The 27,457-nt window shown below is 36.8% G+C and overlaps 1 protein-coding gene across 1 annotated transcript; it reads left to right on the top strand.

Moving 5' to 3' along the window:
* The first annotated feature begins 23,800 nt into the window (after positions 1-23,800).
* LOC103973839 (two-component response regulator ORR1-like) lies at positions 23,801-27,049 on the top strand. The gene is made up of 5 exons (XM_009388502.3): positions 23,801-24,032; positions 24,748-24,818; positions 25,906-25,983; positions 26,100-26,170; positions 26,605-27,049. Exons 1-5 carry the CDS (start codon positions 23,882-23,884, stop codon positions 26,798-26,800), a joined length of 567 nt encoding a protein of 188 aa, XP_009386777.2. The 5' UTR covers positions 23,801-23,881; the 3' UTR covers positions 26,801-27,049.
* The last annotated feature ends 408 nt before the right edge of the window (positions 27,050-27,457 follow it).

Below are 27,457 nucleotides of genomic sequence, written 5' to 3'. Positions count from 1 at the left end.
TCAACCAGTTTATCTCAAATTGAACCTAAATGCATTGACGAGGCCCTGAAAGTTGATTCATGGGTTATTGTAATGCATGAGAAATTAAATCAATTTGAGAGAAATAAGGTGTGGAAACTTATTCCTAGACCTAGTGACCATTTAGTAATTGATACTAAATGGGTCTTTAGAAACAAACAAGATGAACTTGGCATCGCGGTTAGAAACAAGACTAGATTAGTGGCCAAAGGTTTCAACCAAGAAGAAGATATTGATTATGAAGAAACGTTCACTCTTGTGGCTAGACTTGAAGTCATAAGGATTCTCCTTGCCTATGCTAGTTGTAATAATTTTAAGTTATTTCAAATGGATGCTAAAAGTGCTTTTCTTAATGGCTTTATTTCTGAAAAAGTTTACGTTGAACAACCTCCCGGATTTGAAAATGTAAACTTTCTGAATCATGTGTTTAATTTGACTAAGGCTCTCTATGGATTAAAACAAGTCCCTAGGGCTTGGTATGAGAGGCTTAGTTCTTTCCTTATTCAAAATAATTTTATTAAAGATAAGATCGATACTACATTGTTCATTAAATATTTTAAAAATAATTTTTTTATTATCCAAATTTATGTTGAATATATCATTTTTTATTTTTCAAATGAATCTTTGTGTAAATCGTTTGCCAAAAGTATGAATCAGGAGTTTGAAATGGGCTTAATGGGTAAATTAACTTTTTTCTTAGGATTATAAATTAAACAACTAAGTGATGGAATTTTTATTAGTCAGACTAAGTCTGCTTTAGATCTATTGAAACAATTTAATATGGATAGTACTAAAGTTATTAAGACACCAATGAGTACTTTTACAAATTTAGATATGGACACTATTGGAGAATATTTTGATCAAAAGACTTATAGGGGTATGATAGGTAGTTTATTATACCTCAGAGCAACTAGACCCGATATCATGTTTAATATTAGACTATGCGCTAGATTTCAATCTAATTCCAAGCAATCTCACTTAAATGCTATTAAAAGAATTTTTAGATATCTTAAAGGAACTCCTAATCTAGGACTATGGTATCCAAATTTTAAAAACTTTAAGTTACTTGCTTATGTCGATGCTGATTTTGCTGGTTGTCAAATAGATAAAAAAAGCACATCCAGAACTTATTAATTCTTAGGTCATGTACTTGTTTCTTGGTCTTCCAAGAAACAAAACTCGGTTGCATTATCTACAACCGAAGCTGAGTATATAACAGCAGGTGCATGTTGTGTGCAAGTTATCTGGATGAAAAACATTTTAGAAGATTATGGAATTCACTTAAAAAATATACCTATAAAATGTGATAACATTAGTGTAATATGTTTAACAAAAAATCTCATTCAACATATAGAACTAAACATATTGATATTAAGCATCATTTTATTAGAGATCATGTTAATAATCATGATATATCTTTAGAATTTATTAATATAAAGCATCAATTAGCAGATAATTTTATAAAACCATTGAATGAGGACCAATTTGATTTTATTAGAAGAGAATTAGGCATGTTAAACCTCCAAATGCATGAATTTCTTTATAAGTTTTTTGGATTTCTCGATTTTTCGTAACTATAAGTTTTAATTTTCGTAACTTGGATTTCTCGTTTTCTATGAATCCTTCCTCTTGCTATTTACAAAAGAAAAGATTTGATTCATGGACTTTTGGTATTCACAACTTGATTCCTTATTCTTCATGTGATGATCATGAGTCCTTCCTCCTTCTATTTGCAAAGGAAGAGCCTTGATTTATGGATCTTTGGATTAATGACTTGATCTTCTATGCGAGAATCAATTCCTATGAGTGCTTATTCCTTCTATTTACAAGAAAAGGGGTTTGGTTCATGAATCTTTAGTATGCACATTTTGATACTTTTTTATGAATCCTTTCTCTTCGCGATAGTAGAAGCTTGATTCAATGAAACTTATTTATTTGATTTGGTGCAAATCTTTTCATGAATTTGGTTCTTGATTTTTTTTACGAAGAATGAATTCCTCTCTTCCTCTTCTTCCTCTTCTCCTTATTCTTATGACAAAAGGAAGAAAGAAACTTGCACCAAAGAGTGCTTGCACATCTAAAGCAATAATGCTAGCTTGCCCATTCAAAAAGCAAAAGGTGTTATCTTGCAAAGCTTTTGCTTAACTTCTCATTTCACAAATTTGCTAGCTTGGATAAATTAGTGTAAAACTTACTTGAATAGTTTAAAACACTTGCATTGTTGAATGATTCTCTTTTTTGTTGATGACAAAGGAGTTGAAATGATGAATGTTTGGTATCATGAAATGATGAATGGTATCATGATCAAAATGTTCATGCATGAAGTGGTAAATGCTTAAAATTTTAATGTCTTAGCATCATGTATGTTATGTCCAAAATGACGTTAATTTTGGTATCATGAATGCTTTAGTATCATGTAAGTTATGTCCAAAATGATATTAATTTAAGTATTATGAATGCTTTAGTATCATGTGTGTTATGCCCAAAGTGATGTTAGTTTATCTTTGGTATTATGCATGAAGTGAGGATGATATGTAATGTTTTGAAATTGTGCATGTTACATTTTGATAATGATGCACAACATATGAATTTTGATTTGATATATTACATTCGATCGTAGAAATCAAAATTATTTCACTTGAATTTAAAGGTTGTGATTCCTTTTGAATTCAAGTTTGCCTTATCTCTATATGGCATATAGATAGGGGGAGTTAAGATTAACTCCATCATCAATTGGTTATCATCATCAAAAAGGGGGAGATTGTTGAATCTCGGATTTTGATGATGAAATCAATTGATAAATTAATAATCTAATCCATGTATTGAGATAAGTGTTGCAGGATTAAATACAATAATGAATAAGGTATAAAGCAGATGTTGGGCCGAAGTTAAGGATCAAATGATACGTCGAAGATTCGAATGATGTGTCGGAAGCTCACCAAGAGTTCATCGAGAGGTCGCTGAGAGCTCGTCAAGAGTTCGCCGAGATTTCATCGGGAGTTCGTTGAGAGTTCGTTGAGAGTTCGCCGAGAGTTTGTTGAGAGTTCGCCATGAATTCGTCGGGTGTTCGCCAAAAGCTTGCCGAGAGTTCATCGGAAGTTCATCGAGATTTTGCCGAAAGAAAAATTGATATACCAGACAAAGATTGCTTATTTAATGCCTTAATTATCATAGTTAGAACTTAGATTGAGTTAGGATTGAGAGATAATTCCACTAACTCAGTTAGAGGCCAACTGGAGTCCAAAACAGGGCTGAGTTGCGTTGGATGGAAGGCCCACTCGACCACTTGGAGCCTTGCCAAGTGGTGGCACCGCCCAAGGTGGGCGGTGGAACCGCTTGAGGCTCAACCTCCCAGGTGGTGGTACCACCTAGACTAGGTGGTGGCACTGTCAGCAATTAATGCTGCTAAGCGATGGTACCGCTAAAGCCCAGTCTCCGAGGCTTTGTCAAGCGGTAGTACCGTTAGACTAGGCGGTGGTACCACCTAGTGTCAAGTAGTGGTATCGCCCAATAATGGTAGTGGTACCACTATGTCATGAACAAACTTCTAAACAGGATATTTGATGTAATGCTTATGTATGTTCGTGTCTTTTGATATGTTCATACTTTGTACAGCATGTAGAGGGACGGTCGAAGGCTTAATAGTCCCATTTTAGTTGGGTTGGTGGCCGCTTTAGGCTTGTAAATAAAGGTTGTGTCATGTGGACACGTGTGAGAGATTTTCGGTCTGTAATAGACCATTTAACCCTTTGTTGTGCAACTATTCAGAGCTTGTAAAGTCTGTTTGTAATTTGCATTGTCTATGAAGTGTTTTTGAAAATGTTTGCTTGTGGATCCCGAATGAGGCGTTTTCTTTAACCCGTTCTCTCTTTTATGGGTCCTAAGGGACATGGGAGGCTTCGGGGAGGCTGACCTTTGCGGACGGACACGCAAGGGTGCCACACGACTTAGGCAAAACCAGTTAAGTCTGTGACAGATGGTATCAGAGTGGGACAAGCACTCATAGAAACACTTAGCATGCAAACGTGGGGGACCTAGCGGGGCTGCGTTGAGGGCAGTCAGCACACGCGCGACCGTTTGGGGGAAAACGGGTATGGAGATGTAGGGAAAAGAGTCGCTCAGAGGAGCGCGCATCTGAGATTGGCATTCAGAGGAATGACCAACCCTTTGCGCAAGAGGCACCACGAGAACAGGCAAGCTTGGAAGAATGTGGAGTGCACAAAGGGTGGGATGGCTGAGTTTGAGCTACGGCTCAACGTTGACAACTATACTTGATGGCAGTGTCTGCCATACCGAATCATACCGCCCGGTACGGGCGGTACGTACCGGTCCGATAGGCCAGCGGTACGCGGACCGCTCGGTACCGGTCCGCACTGTAGCAGTGCTACAGTTCTCGGTACACCGTACCGTACCGGTACCGAGCTCAGGTCGAAATACCGGTACGGTACGGTATTGCGAACCTTGCTTGATGGTGCTCAAGGCAAGTAAGGCGCTTGGTAAAGGATGAGACCATACAAGGTGGAATGAGTTGCTCAACGACCGAAAGAGTTATGCAAAGCTCACTGAGGTGAGGAGAATTGCTAACTCGAAGAATTTGGTACTCATGCATGGGCTTGTATGCGGACGATGGAATGTTCGTGGCCATCCCAAGGCGACCAAAATTCGGTGCCATGGAGCATTGAAGCTTTCTCTTCAGCATGTGAAGGATACGTCCGTAGGAGGCTGAAGTGTGCAACGAGTTCAGCATGTTGCTAGGCCTTGAGTAGTGCAGCGGGGGCTGTATTGACGTGGAGTCACAATCTAGCAAGTGCGTTTGCAAGAGGCAGAATAATGCACAGTTTGTTCAGCAGATCGGAGTAGTCCAAGGGGATGGTGGTCTCCGAAACGAAGATAGATGTTGCTCCAATGGGACAGTTATCTAGGAGGGATAAGTCTCGGCTCTCCAGAGAGAGAATCATGTGGGACGGACCTTACAAGTTGAGGAGGAGTACCTCAGCAAACAACAACTCCACGAAGCTCAATGGACTGAGCAGGCGGCGAGGAGTCGTCGCATGATCTCACTCGAGAGAATGCATTGGTAGATGCATTGCGAGATCAAGTGGGGGAGCGACCCAAAGCAACACAAATGGAGGCATACTTGGAGTCGATATAAGATCGGACTCAAGGGAGGGCTGACCCGTGGAATGGTGGGCGCGAGGGCCACCATCAACTCAATGCAAAAACGAGGAGCGAAGTAACTTGGGTGTAACTTGGCAAAGTACCCAAGCCGCATGAAGGGAGCCAGCATAGAAGATGGAACATGGAGCGGAAGCACAGTGCTTTCCTTGGACAGAGGTCAAGGACATGAACTCTTGTAGAGGCAAGAGTAGGATCATGTTGTTCCATGGGTCCTTCATTCTAATGGAGCGGACTCATCTTGCATAGTGCCAAAGACGAAGGGAACTTCTGGGCACATGCACCTTATCTCGGAAAAGCATGTGATGGAGGAACTAAGGTGACTCAATTTACGGAGGCGAAGTTGGGTTCAGAAGGCCTTAGCACGGGGCAAGAGGACGCAGAGGCGGGTACTCTTGAAGAATATGCCGCAGTGTTGCCATTCAAGTTGCCATGAAGGAAGCGGTGCGCAGCGAAGATTGTGCTAGTAGGGGCAGAGGCCCAGGATCCAAACAATGGTGCACTAATTGTAGTGAAGTCGGGGGACTTTGGGAGCTATTAGGTGACAGACTATCCTAGAGCGATGCTTCATCTAGGTGTGACCCAAGAGTGGGTGGATGAAGGTCGATTGCCAAAGGAGCAAACAAAATCGAAGGTGGAAGAGACCATGCGATGTATTGGCAGAGGCCACACATGGAGGGACCACAATTTGAGTTCATCCCACAAGGATTAGAATGCAATGGAGATGTCACCAAGAGACGACATGGTGCAGCGGATCGTGGTGGAATAGTTCATGGCAATGCGATACACATGAATGTGTCCCGTGAGGGACTAGATCATACGGAGGTATGATCGGGAGCTACTGGAAGCTCCACTTTAGTGAACAATATGACGGCAAGAAGGGCTATGGATTCAAGGAGTGAAGGCCATGGTACCGCAGAGGCGGGTCTTCTGTGCGTGCATCGAATTTTGCATCGGATGAAAGCCTTGGTCATCAGCATATGGGGGCTGTGTTCCACCAAGGAAAAAGTTCGAATGCAAGTATCAGTGAGTCCCATGGGAGGGACTTGATCATACAGAGGTATGATCGAAGCAGCTTGAGAGTTGGACTACTCTAGAGCCCATATTCGCTTAAGGGAGCCCGACAAGTCAAAGGACAAGGTCGAGTAAGCGAACGTTGCTACCAAGGAAGCTAAGGAGAACAGAATCGGTGCAAACCCTACAACGTGATGGCAAAGGCCATGCATGGGAGTTGCAGTCTGTATTTCCATCGACCAAAGGGAGCTGCTTGGAGAACAAAGAGGTGTTGAAGCAAGGGGTCGAAAGGGGCGAGAAAGCGACGACGAGTCTAAAGGGACTTAGTTACCCAAAAATCAAGCATCAGTTAGAATGGAGGTAGATAAAGAGGAGTGCCACGAAGACATATCTACTGATCGTGAAGAAAAGGGATGCAGATGCGAGGCGACGGATAGTAGGGCCATTGGCATGGCAGCGTCATGGTACCGCAAAGGCGGGACTTCCGTGAAAGTCATTGATCCCTTGCTCTCATGGAGGGAGAGCGTTTGGTCGTGAAAGGGATCGAGGAGGTGGAGCATGCAGAGGCAAACTCCAAGTACCCAGACAAGGTTGAAGGGTAGATGCCGAGGAACTTTATAAGATCGGTGTCAATGAGCTTCTCATCAAGATATCCGAAAGTGAAGGACTTCGGGTCAGGCAAGAGTGCATGACCAAGGAATGAAGCAAATAGTATGCGGTGTTGTACCTTTACTACTCAGTGGAGTAGGCGGCAGGGTTGATGGAGAAGACGGTATAATCCTAGAGGCGACCAAACCTATGAGAGAATCACTTTAAGTTGGGGTGAAAACTTCCTGCATTCCAGAAGTTCGATGGCATTGAGAAGGTGAATTACAGTAGATCAAAGGTTTGACTACTCAAAAACAGCAGCGGAGAGCAGTTGGGAGCCAAGAGGCGCATTGCAGCTGGAGCAGAAGATTAAAGACTTAGCAAAGGCAAGGAGTTGCAGTGTCGACAAAGGCTTCGACGCGAACGTCGAAGGAATAAGTGGGGGAGAATGTCACGGACAAACTTCTAAACAGGATGTTTGATGTAATGCTTATGTATGTCCGTGTCTTTTGGTATGTTCATACTTTGTACAACATGTAGATGGACGACCAAAGGCTTAATAGTCCCATTTTAGTTGGGTTGGTGGCCTCTTTAGGCTTGTAAATAAAGGTTGTATCATGTGGACACGTGTGAGAGATTTTCGATCTATAATGGACCATTTTACCCTTTGTTGTGCAACTGTTCAGAGCTTGTAAAGTCTCTTTGTAATTTGTATTGTCTATGAAGTGTTTTCGAAAATGTTTGCTTGTGGATCCCGAATGAGGCGTTTTCTCTAACCTGTTCTCTCTTTTGTAGGTCCTAAGGGACATGGGAGGCTTCAGGGAGGCTGACCTTTGCGAACAGACAGACAAGGGTGCCGCACGACTTAGGCAAAACCAGCTAAGTCTGTGACAACTAGTACTTCAAAAATCTGGAATGAGATATTTTTTGGCTCCAATTTTGAAGTCATCGGGGCCTATAAATACCCCACCCTTCTTTACATGAAAGAGCAACAAAGTGTGACAAAATCTTCAAGTGTTGGAGTGTGAAAGTGTTGTAAAAGTGCAAATTGTTGTAAGTAAAGAGCAAAACAAAAATGCAAATTGAGTTTATAGTGGTTCGGTCATCGTGACCTACATCCTCTCTCGATTCCTCCTCTATTGAGGCCACCGGTGTCCACTATCAGTCTTCCTTCAATGGGTTAAGACCAACTACCCTCGTATAACACTTTCTCATTTTCATAGGTTTAGGAGGTAACCTTTACAAGTTACTCTTTTATAAGTATTCCATCACACACCTCCCTTAGGACTAACTCTAAGCACTATGAGGAGAGAACTAAAAGTTTTGATAGAGTTTACTCAGTTTTTTCTTCTAGAATTCTTGCTACTTTCTTGCTGCCCAAGTGGGGTATTTAGAGGCCCCAAATGGTTTCAAAAATAGAGCCAAAAATTTAATCTTTCTGGTCTTCCGGGTATGGGCGATACCACCACCTACAACCTGACATTGCCACTGGGCTATGGTACCGCCCAGTCTGGCAGTACCATTGCCTGACATAATCTCGGAGATTGTGCTACAACGATGCCACTTGTTGGGTCACTATTTGGGCCTTTCACTTGGTCCAACACAGCCCAAACTTGGGCCCAATTGACCTCTAATTGAGTTAGCCCAATTCCAATCCAATTATGTGCTAACTACGAATTTTAAGACATTTACTAAGCTAAATAAGTCTGTAAGTCTAGGTTTCTTCCGATGAGCTTCCGGCGATCTTCTAGCGAACTTCCGACGATCTCTCGGTAATGTTCCAGAAGACTCCCGGCAAGTTCCTGGACTTCACGACGATCTTCTTGGCGAGTTCCGACGAGCTTCTTTGGCAAACTCTTGGACTTCTCGGTCAATTCCGACAGAACTTCCGACGAACTCTCAAACTCCCAACGAAATCTTGTTCTTGACTCTGGGACTTTATTTTGCTTTATGCTTTGATCGCCATCATAGTTAATCCTACACACTTAAAACACACTTAAAACCCACTTCGATCTAGACAATTATTACAAAGCTTGAATCAAGTGTTGTCGGACATGTCATTGGTTTATCGATGCTTCGCCCGATTCTTCGGCGCATCATCCTCTCTTGCGGCCTATTGCCTAATCGGCTAGTTAACCTCCGCAATTCTGATTTCCTTGGCATAATATCTGGTCTTCTTGGCCCGATGCCCGAACCCATGGCCTGAAGTCTTTTGTCAATACGTCCATCAATCCTTTGGTGTGACGTCCAATCTTCTGACATATTTTTCTTCGACCCAACATGATTTTTCCTGCTCTAATTGTCTCTCCCTGATTGAAGCTTCCTGCATCACTCAAAACGCAGATCAAATCATAAACACTATCAATTGGTTTCATCATCAAAATCCGAGATTCAACAATCTCCCTCTTTTTGATGATGACAACCAATTGATGATAGAGTTAACCTTAACTCCCCCTATCAATATGCCGTATTGATAGAATCTTGAATTCAAGTTGAATTCAAGTCAAGGCAAGTTTAATCAAGAATGTCATCATAAAATCATGCATAATCAAATTTATAATACATCATTCCATGCATGATCATTATCATAACTTCTCCCCCTTTGTCATTAACAAAAATGAGAAGTACATTTATCAAGTTTCAAATCATTACATTATAAACATAATCTCAAGTTTTATCATTATGTAAGCTAGCAATGATTTTGAGTTTTGCAAGTTTGTAAATTTTGTTAGATGTGCAAGTTAATATGTTTTGCTTCTTGAGATAGGCAAGAGAACACTTTTGCTTCTCTTGAGATTGCAAGCTAGTAATTTTTGGTGATGTTCAAGATAACAAGTTCTTCATCATGCAAGTTAGCAAATTTTTACATCATTTTAAAAAATATAAGCTAGCAATATTTGAGATGTTCAAGAAAATAACTTTTACTTCTTGAAATATGTAAGTTAGCAATCTTGCTTCCTTGCAAGTTTTTCTCCTAGCAAATTTAGCAAGTGTTACATCATATTAGAATATGCAAGCTAGCAAATTTATATCATTTTAGAGTATACAAGCTAGTAAATTTTACACATATGAAAGTTAGTAAAATTTTATATCTCTTGAGATGTGCAAAATAGACTATTTTTGCATCTTCTTGAATTGTGCAAGCTAAAAAATCTTTCTCTTTTGAGATGTGTACACTAGCATTTTTTTTCTTCTTTAAGTATGTAAGCTAGCTAGCAAGCTAGCAATCTTTATCTCCCCCTTTGACATTGTCAAAAAGAAGGGAATAATAAAACATTGGTGCAATTCATTTCCCTTTATATAATTTTTCAAATTATGATAAAGATAAAGTGTCATTCTTATTGCAATATGCCATAATTGAGATAAACCTTGAATTCAAATTGAATTCAAGTCAAAGCAATTTTAATCATGATTCACATCATATGCAATACATCATATACATCATCATAATAAAATCATAAGTATTGCATGCATAATTCCAAATCATAAATATTTCACATGATGGTATCAATTTATCAAATTACATTACATCCTACAATGCATGATCATAACTTCTCATTTGTATGCATCACCATAATATCATGAGTATTGTATAATTTCATATCATCACATGAAGGATAACAACAAAATTTTGGTGATGAGATATACTTCATAAAAACAAGGAAACATAAAAATCATATCATGAAAGATAAGATCATGTGAATATCAAAAGACATGATTTATTTTGATAAATATTCTCTTTAGTGAATAGCAAAAAGAAACAAAGAGAAAATGATCTCAATTCATAGAAAGATTTCAAGTATCAAATATCGAGAAATCAAGATCGTGATTTGGATTAATAACTCATTCAAATCTAAGTCATCAAAATCACTTTCAAGTTGTAATCAAAAGAATAAATATGATTCATTTGGATAATTTTCCTCTTTAGACGATAAAATCATACGAGACCAAAATGATTCATATAAAATACATAAATAGATTCATTAATCTCTCCTTTTTGAAAAATTGATAAAGTAGAGAAATTTTTCAAGGAGAAAGCTGTTAGAGCTAGCCCTAATAAATTTACCAAAGGATAATTTTGGCAACCCAACAAAGACAATAAAGCGAAAAGATAAAAGCGACAAAAACACCATATTTACGTGGTTCGATCAATTAACCTTGACCTACATCCACGGACGAAAGAGAAGCAAATCACTATTATAAAAGAGACTATTACAAATGCCTTAGGAAGATGTTCCTAGGCCATAAAACACTTGAAAATACTAAATAAGAAAAAAACCCAACTATAAGCCCAAACTATTTAACTGAGTGTGGACTTAAACCCAAAGCAAACACTTGGGTTTTTCTTGTGGTGCTACTTGTGGTGTATCTGACTTCAAAGCCCAAGCCCTTATTTATAGTTCTAATAGGAGATAACAAGCCTGATTTTCCCGATGTGGGACTATGGGACTTGCCAAACTAACAAATCTCTACCTTCTTCACAAAAGCCCCAACGGGCAATCACCAATAATGAACACCAACCAAGTCCAAGCACTGCTTGAACTTGTAAACCGGAAGAGGCTTTATAAACATATCAGTTGGATTGTCCTTCGTATGAATTTTCTGAACAAGGACCATTCCCTCAACAATGATATCCCATTTGCATCAAACAATTTTCTTACCCGAAGGCGACTTCACAAGATCCCAAGTTCTATTCTGATGGAGAGATTCAATTTCTTTATTCATCGCAATCAACCACTTAATGGAATTATTATAAGAAACTGCATCTGAGTAGGTAATAGGCTCACCAACTTTACTTGTTTCTTCTGCAACAGACAAAGCATATGCAACCAAATTTGTATATCTTTGTGATGGTCGAATATTTCTCTGTGGTCTATCCTTGGCTATGGAATATTGCTCTTCCTCTTGATCATCTGCGTCAGTAGACTCGGGACCATCTACTAGCATTCTTTGAGTAGAAGAGTTCGACTTAAAAGAATTAGAACTACCAATCTCAAGCTCCACCTGCTTCTGCGCACTATCATTTGTACAACTAGTAAATTCCTCTTTAGAAGATAACATAGACAATTCATCAAAAGTAACATCTCTATTGATTACAAATTTTGGGGATTTAGGATCAGAACACCATAATCTGTATCCTTTCACCCAGAAGCATACCCAAGGAAAATGTATTTTTTAGCTCGAGGCTCTAATTTTCCTTCATTTATATGCATGTATGCTGGACACCCAAATATTTTTAAATCAGAGTAATCAGCAAGAGTATCTAATCAAACTTCCTCTTGAGTTTTAAAGTTAAGTGCTGCAGAAGGAGCGTGGTTGACAACGTAACAGGCCATATTAATTGCCTTTGCCCTAAAGTCCTTTGTCAACCCTGCATTTGAGATCATACACCTTGCTCTCTCCAAGAGTGTTCTATTCATATGTTCGGCCACACCATTTTGCTGAGGCGTCATCCTAACAGTGCGATGCTGAACAATTCCTTCATTTTTGTAGAATTTATTAAAGTCACTTTCACAAAATTTCATAGCATTATCTGTTCGAAGCCGCTTAATTTGTTTACATGTTTGCTTCTCAATCAAAGTCTTCCATTGTTTAAAGGTTAGGAAAACATCATTTTTATGCTTCAGAAAATAAACCAAACTTTCTTGGAATAATCGTCAATGAAAGTCAACATATACCTGGCACCACCCTTAGACTGAACATAAGTTGGACCCCAAAGGTCTGAATGAATATAGTCAAGAGTACCTTTTGTTTTGTGAACTGCCGGAGAATTGAAGCTGACTCTTTTTTACTTTCCAAAAATGTAATGTTCACAAAAATCCAGTGGCCCAGTACTCTGTCCGCAAAGTAGACCCTTTTGCTCAATATGCTCAAACCTTTTTCGCTTATATGACCCAAACGTATATGCCATAATTTGGTGATGTCAGAATCAGACAATGATGATGACGAGACAGCAACTAAGCCTATGACAGTAGTTCCCTGCAAAATATATAAGCTACCAGACCTACAAGCTTTCATAACAATAAGAGCAATTTTAAAAACTTTCATAACTCCACCTTCAGCTGTGTATTTACACCCAAGGGCCTCTAGAGTGCCTAAAGAGATGAGATTCTTTTTTAAATCAGGAACATGTCTAATATTAGTGAGCGTCCTCACAATACCATCATGTATTTTAATTCGGATTGTTCCTCTACCAATAACATCACATGCTGCATTATTGCCCATCAAAATAATTCCACAATTACAAGATTCATATGTGGAAAACAAATCTGTATTAGGACACATGTGATAAGAACAACCTGAATCTAAAATCCATTCATTTTTAAACCTCGTCCTGTCATCAGTAGTAGAGAAAATATTTCCATCATTCTCATCAGCTACTACACTAGTTTCAGCAGACTCAGTAGTTTTCTCAATAATTTTTTCCTTTTGCTTTAATTTATTTTTCAATTTAAAGCAATTGGCCTTAATGTGCCCCATTTTATGGATTTATATGGATTTAGATCTAGATATATGCACTCCAAATTTCTATATATGGATTTAGATCTAGATTTAGATCTACTTTATCTGTTCTCCCCCTAACAATCAGACCTTCATTCTCTCTACTTTCCTCAGTGATATCCCTATCTATTTGCTCTTTAGATTTTAATGTAGATTTAATTTCTTGATATGAAATTGTTTCTTTTCCATAAATCAGAGTATCACAGAAATGCTTAAAAGATTGGGGAAGAGAACACAAAAGTAACAGGGTCTTATCCTCATCATCAATTTTTGCATCTATATTCTCCAAATCCATAACCAAGGAATCAAATTTATCAAGATGTGAAAGTATAGAAGTACCTTCAGCCATCCGAAGCATATACAAACTATGCTTTAAGTAGAGACGATTCTCTACTGTCCTCTTCATATACGAGGCTTTAAGCTTGTCCCACATGCTCTTAGCCGTAGTCTCCATAGCTACCTCCCGTAAAATCTCATTAGAGAGATTTAGAATAATGCTTGATCGGACCTTCTTATCCATACCCGCAAAATCTTCCTTTGATGTACCTTCTTATCCATACCCGTAAAATCTTCTTTTGATGTACCATCTGGAATGTTCTCAGCCCCCTGTAGTGTCAAATCAACTCCGTCTTGAACCAGAATGGCCTCCATCTTGAGTTACCACATGCCGAAGTTGACATTTCTATCGAATTTCTCGACAACACTAATTGTTATTGTCGTCGTTGCCAAAAGATCCCGAAACCAGGCTCTGATACCAGTTTGTTAGAGCTAGCCCCAGGAAATTTACCAAAGGATAATTTTGACAACCCAACAAAGACAATAAAGCGAAAAGATAAAAGTGACAAAAACACCAGATTTATGTGGTTCGGTCAATTAACCTTGACCTACATCCACGGACGAAAGAGGAGCAAATCACTACTATAAAAGAGACTATTACAAATGCATTAGAAGATGTTCCTAGGCCATAAAACACTCGAAAATACTAAACAAGAAAAAACCCCAACTATAAGCCAAAACTATTTAATTGAGTGTGGACTTAAACCCAAAGCAAACACTTGGGATTTTCTTGTGGTGCTACTTGTGGTGTATCTGACTTCAAAGCCCAGGCCCTTATTTATAGTTCCAATAGGAGATAACAAGCCTGATTTTCCCGATGTGAGACTATGGGACTTGCCAAACTAACAAAAGCTTTCCTCTTCTTAGTGTTTCAATTCATATGATTGATTTTATATAAGCATGCCCAAATTTTTATGCCAAATAAAAATAAGCATCAACGTTTAAAACGAAAAAGAACTTTCATTACGGCAAAGATCGATAATCCATAAATCACAAGAATCATCCTGCATAATTTCAAACTATAAACTCATTAAGCATGATATCAAGCCTCTTAACATTTTTATTAAAACATCAAGCATGATTTCATTGAACGTAAGGCATCTTCAATCAAAATTGAAAAGCAATATGGAAATCAACATGACACACATTATTGCTTCTTAAACACATACATAAGATTAATCTTACTAGGTGTATAAGCATTAAATTAATATTTTGTTATATTTTATAAAACATGCAATTGTCATAATCATTTTTTCAAAGTAACTAGAAAAAGAAGCATGATATATTTTTTTACAATTTATTTTTTTATTTTTTTTTTATTTTACTAACTAATTTAGAAACAACTCATGAAAAATCATTAAGTAATTTCAAAATAAAGTAAAGGAGTTTCTTTTGAGTTGTTTACGGCATTGTCGAGAGTCATCAAAGCGAAGTTCGTCGTTTCGTCTTCATCGGTTTGCTCCTTATTATCAGATGAGCTCGATTCATCCTAAGTCACCTTGAATACTTTCTTCTTTTTTGGCAACTTCTTTTTAAGTTCATTTTTGTTCTTTGATTATTGTTTTAAGAATTTTTTTAAACTTTATTGTGAGGAGTTCAAGGTCATCATCATTATCACTTGAGTTATTACTAAAGTGGTATTCTATTGTTCGAAGTGTCAAATCCTTCCTGTTCTTTGGAATGTTATTCTCAAGTTCGTCAAGTGTCACATAAGTCATTTCATAGGTCATTAAAGACCTAATAAGTTCTTCAAGTGAAAATTTATTAAAATCCTTTGTCTCTTGTATTGTAGTTACTTTCGAATCCCAATTTTTGGAAAGAGATCGTAAAATTTTATTAATAAGTTCAAAATTCAAAAAACTTTTATTAAGTGCTTTTAGACTATTGACGACATCCGTAAAACGGGTGATATGTCTCCAATAGTCTTGTTTCGTTCTATACGAAATAATTCAAAATCACGCATCAAAAGATTAACTTTAGATTCTTTTACCCAACTTGTGCCTTCGTGTATGGTTTCAAAAGTGTGCCAAATATCGAAAGTCATTTCGCAAGTAGAAACATGATTGAACTCAGTTTTGCTCAAAGCAAAAAATAGAGCATTCATAGCTCTAGCATTAAAAGTTTGAAAGCTATTTTCCACAATACACCATAAATTTAAATCCAAAGAAAGCAAGAAATTTCTCATTTGAGTTTTTCAATATGTGTAGTCCATCCCATTAAACATGGGAGGACGAACGATAGAAAATCCCTCTTGAAAGCCAAAAATAGCCTTTTCTCTTGGTTGTTAAATCAAATGAGAAAAAACATGGCTTTGATATTAACTGTTAGGAATGAGTCGGCACTAAGGGGGGGTGGGGGGTGGGTGAATTAGTGCAGCGGATAAAAACGTCGATTTTGAAAATCTTTCATTTCGATTAAAACCGATTTCGGAAATGTGTTTAACTTGAAACACATTCTTAAGAGTGTGCAACTAAAGTAACGAGAAAGTATTGCAGTTTGCAATTAAAGTAAAGAGAAAAATAGAAATGCAAATCGAATTTATAGTAGTTCAGTCGTCATGACCTACTTCCACTCTCGATTCCTCCTCCGTTGAGGCCACCAGCATCCACTATCAATCTTCCTTCAATGGGTGAAGACCAACTATCCTTTTACAACACTTTCTCCTTTTCACAGGTTTAGGAGATAACATTTACAAGTCACTCTTTTACAAGTATTCCCTCACACATCTTTCTTAGGACTAACTGTAAGTACTAGGAGGAGGGAACTTAAAGTTTTGATAGAGTTTACTCAGTTTTCTCCTCTAGAATTCTTGCTACTTTCTTGCTACCCAAGTAGGGTATATATAGGCCCCAAATGATTTCAAAAATGGAGCCAAAAATTTAATCTTTCGGGTCTTCCGGGTACGGGCGATACCACCATCTACATTGGGTGGTACCATCGCCTACAACCTAACACTGCCATTGGGTGGTACCACCACCTAGTCTGGTGGTACCACCGCTTGACATAGTCTCGGAGACTATGCCACGACGGTGCCACTTGTTTGATCACTGTTTGGGCCTTTCACTTGGCCCAACATAACCCAAACTTGGGCCCAATTGACCCCTAATTGAGTTGGCCCAATTCCAACCTAATTATGTGCTAACTACGAATTTTAAGATATTTACTAAGCTAGATAAGTCCATAAGTCTAGGTTTCTTCTTGCGAGCTTCCAACGATCTTCTAAAGAACTTCCGACGATCTCTCGGTAATGTTCCTGCGGACTCCTGGCAAGCTCCTGGACTTCACGACGATCTTCTTGGCGAGTTCCGACGAGCTTCTTTAGCAAGCTCCTGGACTTCTCGGTCAATTCTGGTAAAACTTCTAACGAATGTCTGCACTTCCAACGAACTCTTAAACTCCCAATGAAATCTTGTTCTTGACTCCGGGATGTCATTTTGCTTTATACCTTGATCGCTATCATAGTTAATCATGAACACTTAAAACCCACTTCGATCTAGACAATTATTACAAAGTTTGAATCAAATGTTGTCCGGCATGTCATTGGTTTATCGATGCTTCGTCTGATTCTTCGACGCATCGTTCTCTCTTGTGGTCTACTGCCCAATCGGCCAGTTGATCTCCGTAACTCCGATTTCCTTGGCACAATATCCGCTCTTCTTGGTCTGATGCCCAAATCCATGGTCCGAAGCCTTCTGTCGATACATCGACCGATCCTTCATCGCGACGTCCAATCTTTTGACATGTTTTTCTCCGGCCTAACATGATTCTTCCTGCTCTAATTGTCTCTCCCTGATCAAAGCTTCCTACATCACTCAAAACGCAAATCAAATCATAAACATTATCAATTGATTTCATCATCAAAATCCGAGATTCAACAATATCAACTTTTAGCAATTATAGATTGTCCATAGTCCTGACAAGTAATATTATATCAAAGAATGCTCTTTTTCTATTTCTAGAAATAGAAACACGCAAGTTTCTAAGAAAAAAAGTTTTGACATCACTATTACCACACTAAATCAAGTTATATCATGATATTGCATAAATTTTCCAACAAGATGTATATTTTTATCGATATTATTCAATTATATAGTCTATTATTGTAAATGTGCAATTCTTGCAATACGGGTAGATTTTTAATTTCCTCTGTAATTGCAAACTAATGTATATAACACATACTCTATTAAAGTATAATTATTTTATTAGCTCTTAGGTTTCGATAATGAATAACTTAGTCGCTAGTTAAATAAATAAATTCTCATTACAAATTACTAGTAGATACCAAGTCGAAACATTCCTTTAAAAAGAAACTGTTAATACATTATAAGTTACCAATGAATATGCTTATCTTGAAATTTAAGTGGTTGTAATATCAAAGTATGTAAAACAAATATTTAAGATATTTTAATAAAATATCAATTTTATCTTCTTAGATTTTAATTATGTTTGACTTTTTAGTTCACTCCTTTATACAATTGATTTTTAAAACTCGTCTTTGTTATTTAGCATGGCAAACAAATTAACACAAAACAAAAGATATATTTTTGCATATATTTCTAACTTTGTCATGCTTGTATACAATCATGATAACATCATATTATGACTTAAACTATCGTGATATACTTGATGTTTATTGAAATTTTTTATGCTTTTAATATAAAATAAAAGATTCCGAATAAGTCAAATTGATAATAATTCCATCCACATTTTGATATTTATAACTTGTACGAAGAGGATCATCAACTAGGTTCATGGAGAAGGTGAATTAGATATTATTCAAATCATAAATTCTAAGAGTTTGAATTTTTGCACCATGTTTAGATTTTCAAAAATTCAAAAAATAAAAATTTGATCGTTAAAAAAATTAAGTTGGTTCTATTTCAAATAAGATTTCTATGTGTTGAGAGTTTAGCACCATGCCTCGTATACTTAGTCCCAAAAAGAGCATAAAATGTTAGAAGACTAATGGATTATTAGCTAATTTATAAAAGAGATGCTTATTCCTCTCTAAGTTATATTTATGCACTTGAAGGATATGGAATAGATTTTTTTTCAAACTTACCATACAACAATCTTAGAGTGTTATATAAAGTATAAGCATTATGTTAAAAGATGATATTATTTCTATAAAATATTTAATTAATATATATAACAAGCTTAATATATAAATTGTATAAGGTCATAATTTTTTATTTAATTTACATACATTTCACTTCTACCATGAGATACATTATTGCATACAAAGAAAGTTACAATATACAATGAAGATTTCAGTTTCTAGATGAACATGACTAGTTTTAAAAGACTAAAACTTTATGTATAACGCTTAATTGACCCTAATCTTTAGAGCAACTCATTCTTGTGATGAACAATTCATCCATCAAAATATATTATTTTAATATTATAATTTTTTTTAACAAATAATAAAGTGTTACCCATCATGTTTCTAAAACAACTTCTCATTAGCTTGATGATCTTTCTCATCTTAACGACAATGTAATTTTTTCCGGTAGCATCTGATGAGATTGCTCCAACATCATCTTCAGCATTAGAAGAGTTGGTTAAAATCTTATGTCAGTAATAATCATTATTTATATACAAGTCTTAAATTAACATTTTTTCAACTTACTATAAAACAATCTTAGTGTGTTATATAAAGTATAAGCATTATTTAAAAAGATGACATTATTTCTATAAAATATTTAATTAATAAATATAACAAGCATAGTATATAAATTGTATAAGGTCATAATTCTTCATTTAATTTATATACATTTCACTTCTATCATGAAATACATTATTTCATATAAAGAAAGTTACAATATACAATGAAAATTTCAGTTTCTAAATGACCATGGCCAGTTTTAAAAGACTAAACCTTATGTAGAATGCTTAATTGACCTTAATCTTTAAAGCAACTCAATCCTGTGATGAAAAATTCATCCATCAAAATATATTACTTTGATATTATAAATTTTTTTTTACAAATAATCAAGTGTTAGCCCATCATGTTTTTAAGATAACTTCTCATTAGCCAGATGGCCTTCCTCCTTTTAACAAGAATGTAATTTTTTCCAGTAACATCTGATGAGATTGCTCCAACATAATCTTCTTAGAAGAGTTAGCTAAAATCTTAGTTCAGTAATAATAATTAGTTACTTGCTTATAGTATTTGGAATAACATACGATCCAACATTGTGGTAGTTTTGATATTAAAAATAATGATAAATAACATCAAGTTCTACTCAATGTGGACCATATAGGAAATATGTAATGTGAAAAGTTATCTTCAATTCTTTTCATGTCAACCTAAAAGTTTGTTTCTTTTACTAATTTTGCTATATTAAACCTTAGTTTTTATTGCTTCGTATGCTTGTTAAAATTTAGATATCGTTTCAAAATATTTTACTAACTTGAATTAATTTTATTTTTTAGCCATTGCTATCAAAGAGATTATACTTGGAGATGACATCAAATCAGTTGATATAAAACCTTTTATCATTCCTCCCCTACATAATCCTATACACCCTATGCCCTAGTAGGTTTATTTTCTTAATATCGTAAAAATAAATTGTAATGTATTATGTGTTATCATTATTTTACTTCGAGATGAACTAAAAATTATTAAAATACATCTTTCTAATATTATCGATAAAATTGAAATGGTTAAATGTTAAATTATAGAAAAAATAACCCAAATGAAATTTCAAATATCAACTTTCATCCATGGCAAGCATTATTATAACAAACGGTTCTATGTTTACTTGAATAGAAGGTTGTATATAACTATTAGCACATGAAAAATAGTTATGTCAATATATTGCATAATTGTTCCAATATGATGTATTATTTCTCAATATTATTTAATTATATAATATATTACCATAAAATATAATAATATTCTTAGCTCTTATATTTTGATGATGAATAACTAACTTGATAGTTAAATGAAAAAATTTTAATTTCAAGTTACTAGTTAGTAATGAGTTGAAACATTCCTATAAAAAGAAAGTGTCAATACCTTATTAGTTGCCCATGATAAACTTTTATTGGACCATTAAAATACAATCATCCTAAACTTTAAGTGGTTATAATCTTATAAAAGGTAAAACTAAAATTTTATAAAATTTATATGCAATTGTGACATATTAGATTTTTAATATGTTTGACTTTTTAGTCTACTCCTTTTAACAATCCATTATTAAAATTTATCTTTTATAGGATATGAGTAAAAGAACTAACATAAAAGCAAAGATAAATAATTACAAATATTTTAAATTTGCTAACCATAAATACAATAATGGTAACATCATACAATACATTCATCCTATACAAATACAAACCAATGTATATAACCCTCACTCTATTAAAATACAATTATTTCATTAGCTCATAGGTTTTGACAATGAATAACTTAGTCACTAGTTAAATGAGCAAATTCTAATTTCAAGTCACTAGTAGGTACCAAGTCGAAACATTCCTGCAAAAAGAAACTATCAATACATTATTGCATTGGACCGGAGAAACATGTCAAAAGATTGGATGTCGGGCCAAATGATCGGTCGACGTATTGACAGAAGGCTTCGGGCCATGGATTTGAGCATCGGGCCAAGAAGAACGGATATTGCGCCAAGGATATCGGAGTTGTGGAGGTTAATTGGTCGATTGGGCAATAGGCCGCAAGAGAAGACGATGCGCCAAAGAATCAAACAAAGAGTTGATGGACCAATGACATGCCGGACGACATAATTCATGCTTAGTAATAATTGTCTAGATTGAAATGTATTTTTATGTGTGCAGGATTAACTACGATAGCAAGGCATAAAGCAAAATGAAGTCCTGGAGTTAAGAACGCGATTTCGTTGGGAGTTCGAGAGTTCATCGGAAGTCCGGACGTTCGTCGGAAGTTTTGCCGGAATTGACCAAGAAGTCTTGGAGCTTGCTAAAGAAGCTCGTCGGAACTCGCCAAGAAGATCGTCATGAAATCCAGGAGCTTGCTGGGAGTCCACCGGAACATTGCCGAGAGATTATCGGAAGTTCGCCGGAAGATCGCCGGAAGCTCGCCGGAAGAAACCGAACTTATCTTGCTTAGATTATGTCTTAGGAATCGTAGTTAGCACATAATTAGAGTTGTGATTGGGAGGTAATCCCATCAACTCTGTTAGGGGCCAATTGGGCCCGAAGGTGGGCTGGTTTGGGCCGGATTCAAGGCCCAACCAGGGTGCTGAAACCTTGGCCAGCGGTGGCACTGCTTGGGGAACAGCACCCCAGGAAACCTGGGCGGTGGTACCGCCCAGGCTGGGTGGTGGTAACGCCGGCAGCAATGCTGCCAACGGTAGTACCGCCCCTGTTCGGCGGTGGTACCGCCCAAGAACGGCAGTGGTACCGCAAGTACCCAAGAAACCTGGGATGAGACCTTTTTAGGCTCCAAGTTTGAATCAACTTGAAGCCTATAAATACCCCTCTCATCCCTGGTTAATATATACAAGCACAGAGAATTTAAAGAGGGAAAACGCTATTATAATCTCTTGTAAGAATCCTCCTCTTCTAGTTTAAGTGTTAGAATAGTTTGAGAGATGAGTGAGTGCTTGTAAGGGATATCTCCTAAACCCGATAAAAGGAGAAGAGGGGTATAAGAAGGAGGTTGATCTTTGCCTATTAAAGGAAGATCGATAGTGGATGCCGGTAGTCTTGACAGAAGAGGAATCGGAGGAGTGGATGTAGGTCATGACGATCGAACCACTATAAATCGATTTGCATTTCTGTTTTGCCATTTATCTTAACTGCAAACTGCATTCCTTGCTTTACATCAACTGCACTTCCATATGCTTTTAATTTAAAGATTTTTCTGAAATGGTTTTCGTCGAAATCAGATTTTATCGTATGAAGGTTTTTTTAACCGACGTAATTTTTACCGCTGCACTAATTCACCCCCCCTCTTAGTGCCGACTCGTTCCTAGCGTCAAATATTACTTATATCTTATTATTTCAATGAAGACCTAATAACATATCATATATTTATAGAAGAATCAAATCTTAATTATTAAAATTTTTTCTTTATAAAAATTCATTCTCATACTAAGATTTTTATAATACTGAAATATTTTAGAAATCTCAAAATATTTATCCATCTCGAAACTAATTAGATTTAATAATATAAAAACTCAAGCTCTTCAGCTAAGTGGAAGAATAATTTTATCATTTTGAAAAGTTAAAATTCTCTTTGACGTTATGAAAATGGGAGTGTGCTAAGAAAAAAATGAAAATACGATTTCTTTTTAGGATAATCGCTCAAAATTATATATATTAGCTATTCTCCCTTAGTTTTATTTGATTATCTTTTTCTCTACTGAAAAGGTTTGATGCTGATGACGATGAGTTGTATCTTTCAGTGCGTTTTTGTATACATCATTAACTAACTCTACCTACTAGATTTTATATAAAGACTGCGGCTACAGTTACTAGCCATAATGTTGTTGAAAAGGACAACATTTAAGCAAAATTGGAACGTGTACCAACTTCAGTGGAATCTGATTTGATTTCACTTGAATGAAGTTTGGCAAATGAAACAGACTTGTTTTATCTCAATCAATCTATGTCAGGAAATAAGACAAGCTTGAAATATAGAACAAGGGAAAAAAAAAAAAATCTAAGCGAAGGAAACAGAAACGAAAAGCTCGAGAAAGAGAAGGAAAAAAGTTCAAATCTAAAGTGTACTTTGAGATCAAAAAGAGGATCTTTTGAGCGCAGGGGAATAAGAGCAGGATTTGATTTGTTGTACAATCTTAAACTTTGGGAATATTAAAGCTGGAAGAGATAAAACGTCGGGAAGGAAGAGGACGATCAATGGCTCAAATCCCTCGACAGAAGACAGTGATAGATTCCCTTCCCGACAACCATATCTAATAAAGAAATCTATACCCCACTCACCTCCTCCTCTCTATATGCGCGGGAGCAGCGAACAGGCTTCTCTACCAACTGCTGTATCCTCCCAAGAGCCCTTCTGGGCTCACTGTAAGCGTATTCATGGCTGACCGAAGTGCGTAAACTCATCGTTTCCGTGATGTTCGACAGCAAACAGCAAATCCGGAGCGTGATGTTAGCTGTCTGGAGCAGGAGACGAATCCCATCCTTCACTCTTCCCACGCCATTCATTCCTTCGTTCTTCTCTCTCTCGCTCTCGCTCTCTCTCTATCTGTACGCCCACTTTTAAGAGGCAGGAGCGGGCATTCGGCTTTCATCGGCGCGAATGGAGGAGCAGGTGAAGAAAGCCGGGAAAGAGGTGGACACTATCGGGGGTGGCGGAGGGGAGGCGGTGAGAGTACTGGTGGTGGATGACTCCCCTTCGGACAGAAAGATAGTTGAGATGTTGCTCAAGAACAGTGGAGGGTTGTTTGAAGGTAAGTGGAATAATGTTGAGCTCTCTGATTCAACCATCATAGGTCCATGGACTAATAATTCTTGTACTTATTTCTGTTCTTCCTTGTTTTGGAAATCTCATCTCGTCAGATAGCTTTTGGCCATCGCTAAAGACACAAGGAACACACCTTAGCTTTCTCTTGGAAAGCCCATTGTGCCCTGCAATCTGATCAACATGAGGTTTATTTTTTTCTTGGATTCTAGAAGATTCTGTGTTGGATAGCAAAGTTTTGCCTTCTATAAACTGCTACCCAAAGAAAATTCTTTCCACATAGAGATGGCTACTCTTCCATGGATCTTCCGGTCCCAGCATCCGTCAGTAAAGCCACTGACTGCCACTCTCGAAGCCAAGTAGTCCACACTTTTGTTTTCCACGAGAAAAGTCAAAGCCATAAGTGACTCCTCAATCTCGACAAATAAATTAGTTTCAGAAGGACAAAAAAAAAAAAGGGAAGAAAATCCACATTTCACAAGCTAAGGTGACAACATACAATTTTGTTTCCTTTTAGGAGAAAGAAACTTAGACAGTTGATCTTTTATTGAAGAAGTGGTGAGCTCAAAGCAATAGGAACTATATGTTCATGGATTTATGTCTCACAAAACCTTCTGATTTTTGTAGCTTCTTCTGTAAGATATCTCTTTATTTTACTTGGTTATTTTTTTGGAGAATGTTACTCATCTTCGGTGTTGTTCCAGTTATTGCTGTTGAGTCGGGAGAGAAAGCAATGGAAGTTCTTGGCTTGAATGGAGTGACAGCCCTGCTTAACGTGCGTTAGGTTCCTTAGCTCGTTACATTACTTGGTTCTTATGTTTTATAGAATGATATACGTTGGCAATCAATTCATCCAAATATTTGTTTTCAACTAAGAAATTATGAAGCATTGGACTACACGATCATCATTCTATACAAAGCCAGTGCGACTAGATTCATGGAGTTCTCTTTTTCCAAATCGGAAGCATATCGCTATACTCGCTGTACCATAGGCATCTTCAGCCCCTGAAAAGATTTCTTCTTGGTTGGATGAGCATCTATGTGATCAACAGACTTGTGCTCCATTCTCTTCCATTCCTCTGGTCTTCCTAGTCATGTTACATACCTAAGACACTTCGACCGGAGATGTTCAAAAGATGATGGTTTCGATCCAGGAAGGAAGAGAGCCATTTCTGTCCTCTTGGTTGAACAGAGTAAACTACAATGACAGTAGCATCCTGATGGGTTTTAGGTTAAGACAGCAGAAGAAAACTGAGGAGTGAGTAATAACAGAGAATCTTGTATCAACTTTTACAAGGAGAAAATAGATGAAAAAGAAAATACTATAGTATGATTAAAATCATGAAACTAATGCCGGGAGATCCCAAATTCTTCTTTCTTGTGCCTCCTACACTAACCTGTCCAAATCTAATTTCTATTTAAGCATCTCTTCACAAAGCCACTTGGCATGCTCTGATCTTGACCCAGCTAGCATGCCTGCGAAACAGTGTGTGTGTGTGCAGGCACAAACATAAATTTATCAGATAATTGTGATGTTGCCCTAAATAAGGCTCAATGGCATAAATGACAGAACCTACTGCATCTTATTATATTTAGACATATGCATATACACATAATAAATCTTCCCAGTGCTCGTCTTATCGCAATATGACAAAGGACAGAATTTAGAAACCAGAAATCAACAAGATACAATATGCATTTGACTTACTAATATAATTTTTATGGCCCATTTGAAAAATAATGTAACTATTAAATATTTTTAGCTATATTTAACATTTGAAGATATACACCCTAATTGATATGAACTTATACATGGACCTGTAGATGCTTGAAACTTAACTGACTAGATCGATGCTTTGCAGGACAAGAATATTGATGTAATTCTAACTGACTATTGTATGCCACAAATGACTGGCTACGACCTTCTCAAGGCTGTCAAGGTATGTAGCATCTTCTCTTTGCTCTTTGTAGTGATCGACTATCACATTATAATCATGGTATAACTTTGTCTACTGATGATGCTTGGTCAAGTTCTAACACTTATCCTAACTATCAGGAGCACAGCAGCTACCCATCCATACCGGTAGTCATGATGTCATCTGAAAATGATCCTCAGAGAATCAGCAGGCACTCTCTTGTTACCTTCATGAACTACTTCAAATCCTCCGGATGCAAATTTTAGCTTGTCATACACAACTGTTACATATATTAGCATCTCAAGTTCAAGTGATGGTGCAAATACATGAAGTAACCAAACTGAATAAGCATGTTTGATGTAGTCGGGCAACCACTGTTTGTCAAATGAGATCTGTTTTATGTTATCAAGATTGGAGGATCTTGGCTATTGCAAATGAGCTTCTTACCTACACTGGAGATGTATCTTTAACAAGATTCTTTACATGTGCATTTATATCAAACGCATAAAAAGTGGATGAAGTGTATATATGTGTATGCATGTTGCGCACATACATCTTTAGACAAAGGAAAACAGATATAGAGCTAGCGTGGCCTCTCTTTTTGTTTTGTCCACTAAAATGAAGTTTGTGTGTCTGATTGTGCAGGTGTCAAGGCGATGGAGCTATAGATTTTATCCTTAAGCCACTGAAAGTAAAAGACGTTCAGAGATTAAGAAGTTATGCTTTAGGGAGGACTCCGATATCCAAATCAGGTACCAAGAGGAAGTTGCCAGTAGATTGGATAGCTGAAAGCAGCAGCTATGAGACATGTCAATGCTGTGCTGAAGTTGCTGTGTCATAATCCTGTTTCCATGGTAAAAGTTTTGATACTAAGGTATTAGTAGTTTGATGTCGGAAGGCATGTTTGTAATTAGTAAACGATGCTGATAAGTTGTCTCTCGATCCTGTTTGTAATTAGTAAACGATGCTGATAAGCTGTCTCTCGATCCTGTTTTCCATGGCAAAGTTTTGATACCATAGAATTATTAGCTAAAATGTCAGAAGGCATATTGTAATTTGAAACCGATGTTGGTAAGCAGTCCCTTTTGTATATTTCCTTTTGCTTTTAAACGAGTAAAATACCCTACAAGAGTTAAAAACGGAAACCATGAACTAAAGACTATTGGATCTTCAAGCAGTGTTCTCAATCATCCAAGATAATACAGAGATTATTCTTAATCATCCAGGCAGTGTTCTTATCTCAGGTTAGATCAGATTTACAATGAAATTGATTACTTGGAGAAATTTTAGATATTGTGCATAGTGATATAGTCCTTGTATCTCAGTTATTCTCTTCTGATTGTTGTTTGGATTTTTGATAAGAGACTTTAAGATTTGTATATTCATTATTTTTATGTTGGATTTTTTCTGATTTGCCTCGTAGTTTTTACTCTTTATGTTGGAGGGATTTTTCATGTAAATCTTGATATTCCATTTGATTATGATTTTTATTTAATTT

The sequence above is a fragment of the Musa acuminata genome, chromosome BXJ1-1, assembly GCF_036884655.1.
Source record: "Musa acuminata AAA Group cultivar baxijiao chromosome BXJ1-1, Cavendish_Baxijiao_AAA, whole genome shotgun sequence".
NCBI classification, from domain to species: domain Eukaryota; kingdom Viridiplantae; phylum Streptophyta; class Magnoliopsida; order Zingiberales; family Musaceae; genus Musa; species Musa acuminata.
The sequence above is the reverse complement of the archived record's forward strand: the minus strand, read 5'-3'. Positions and strand labels throughout refer to the sequence as shown.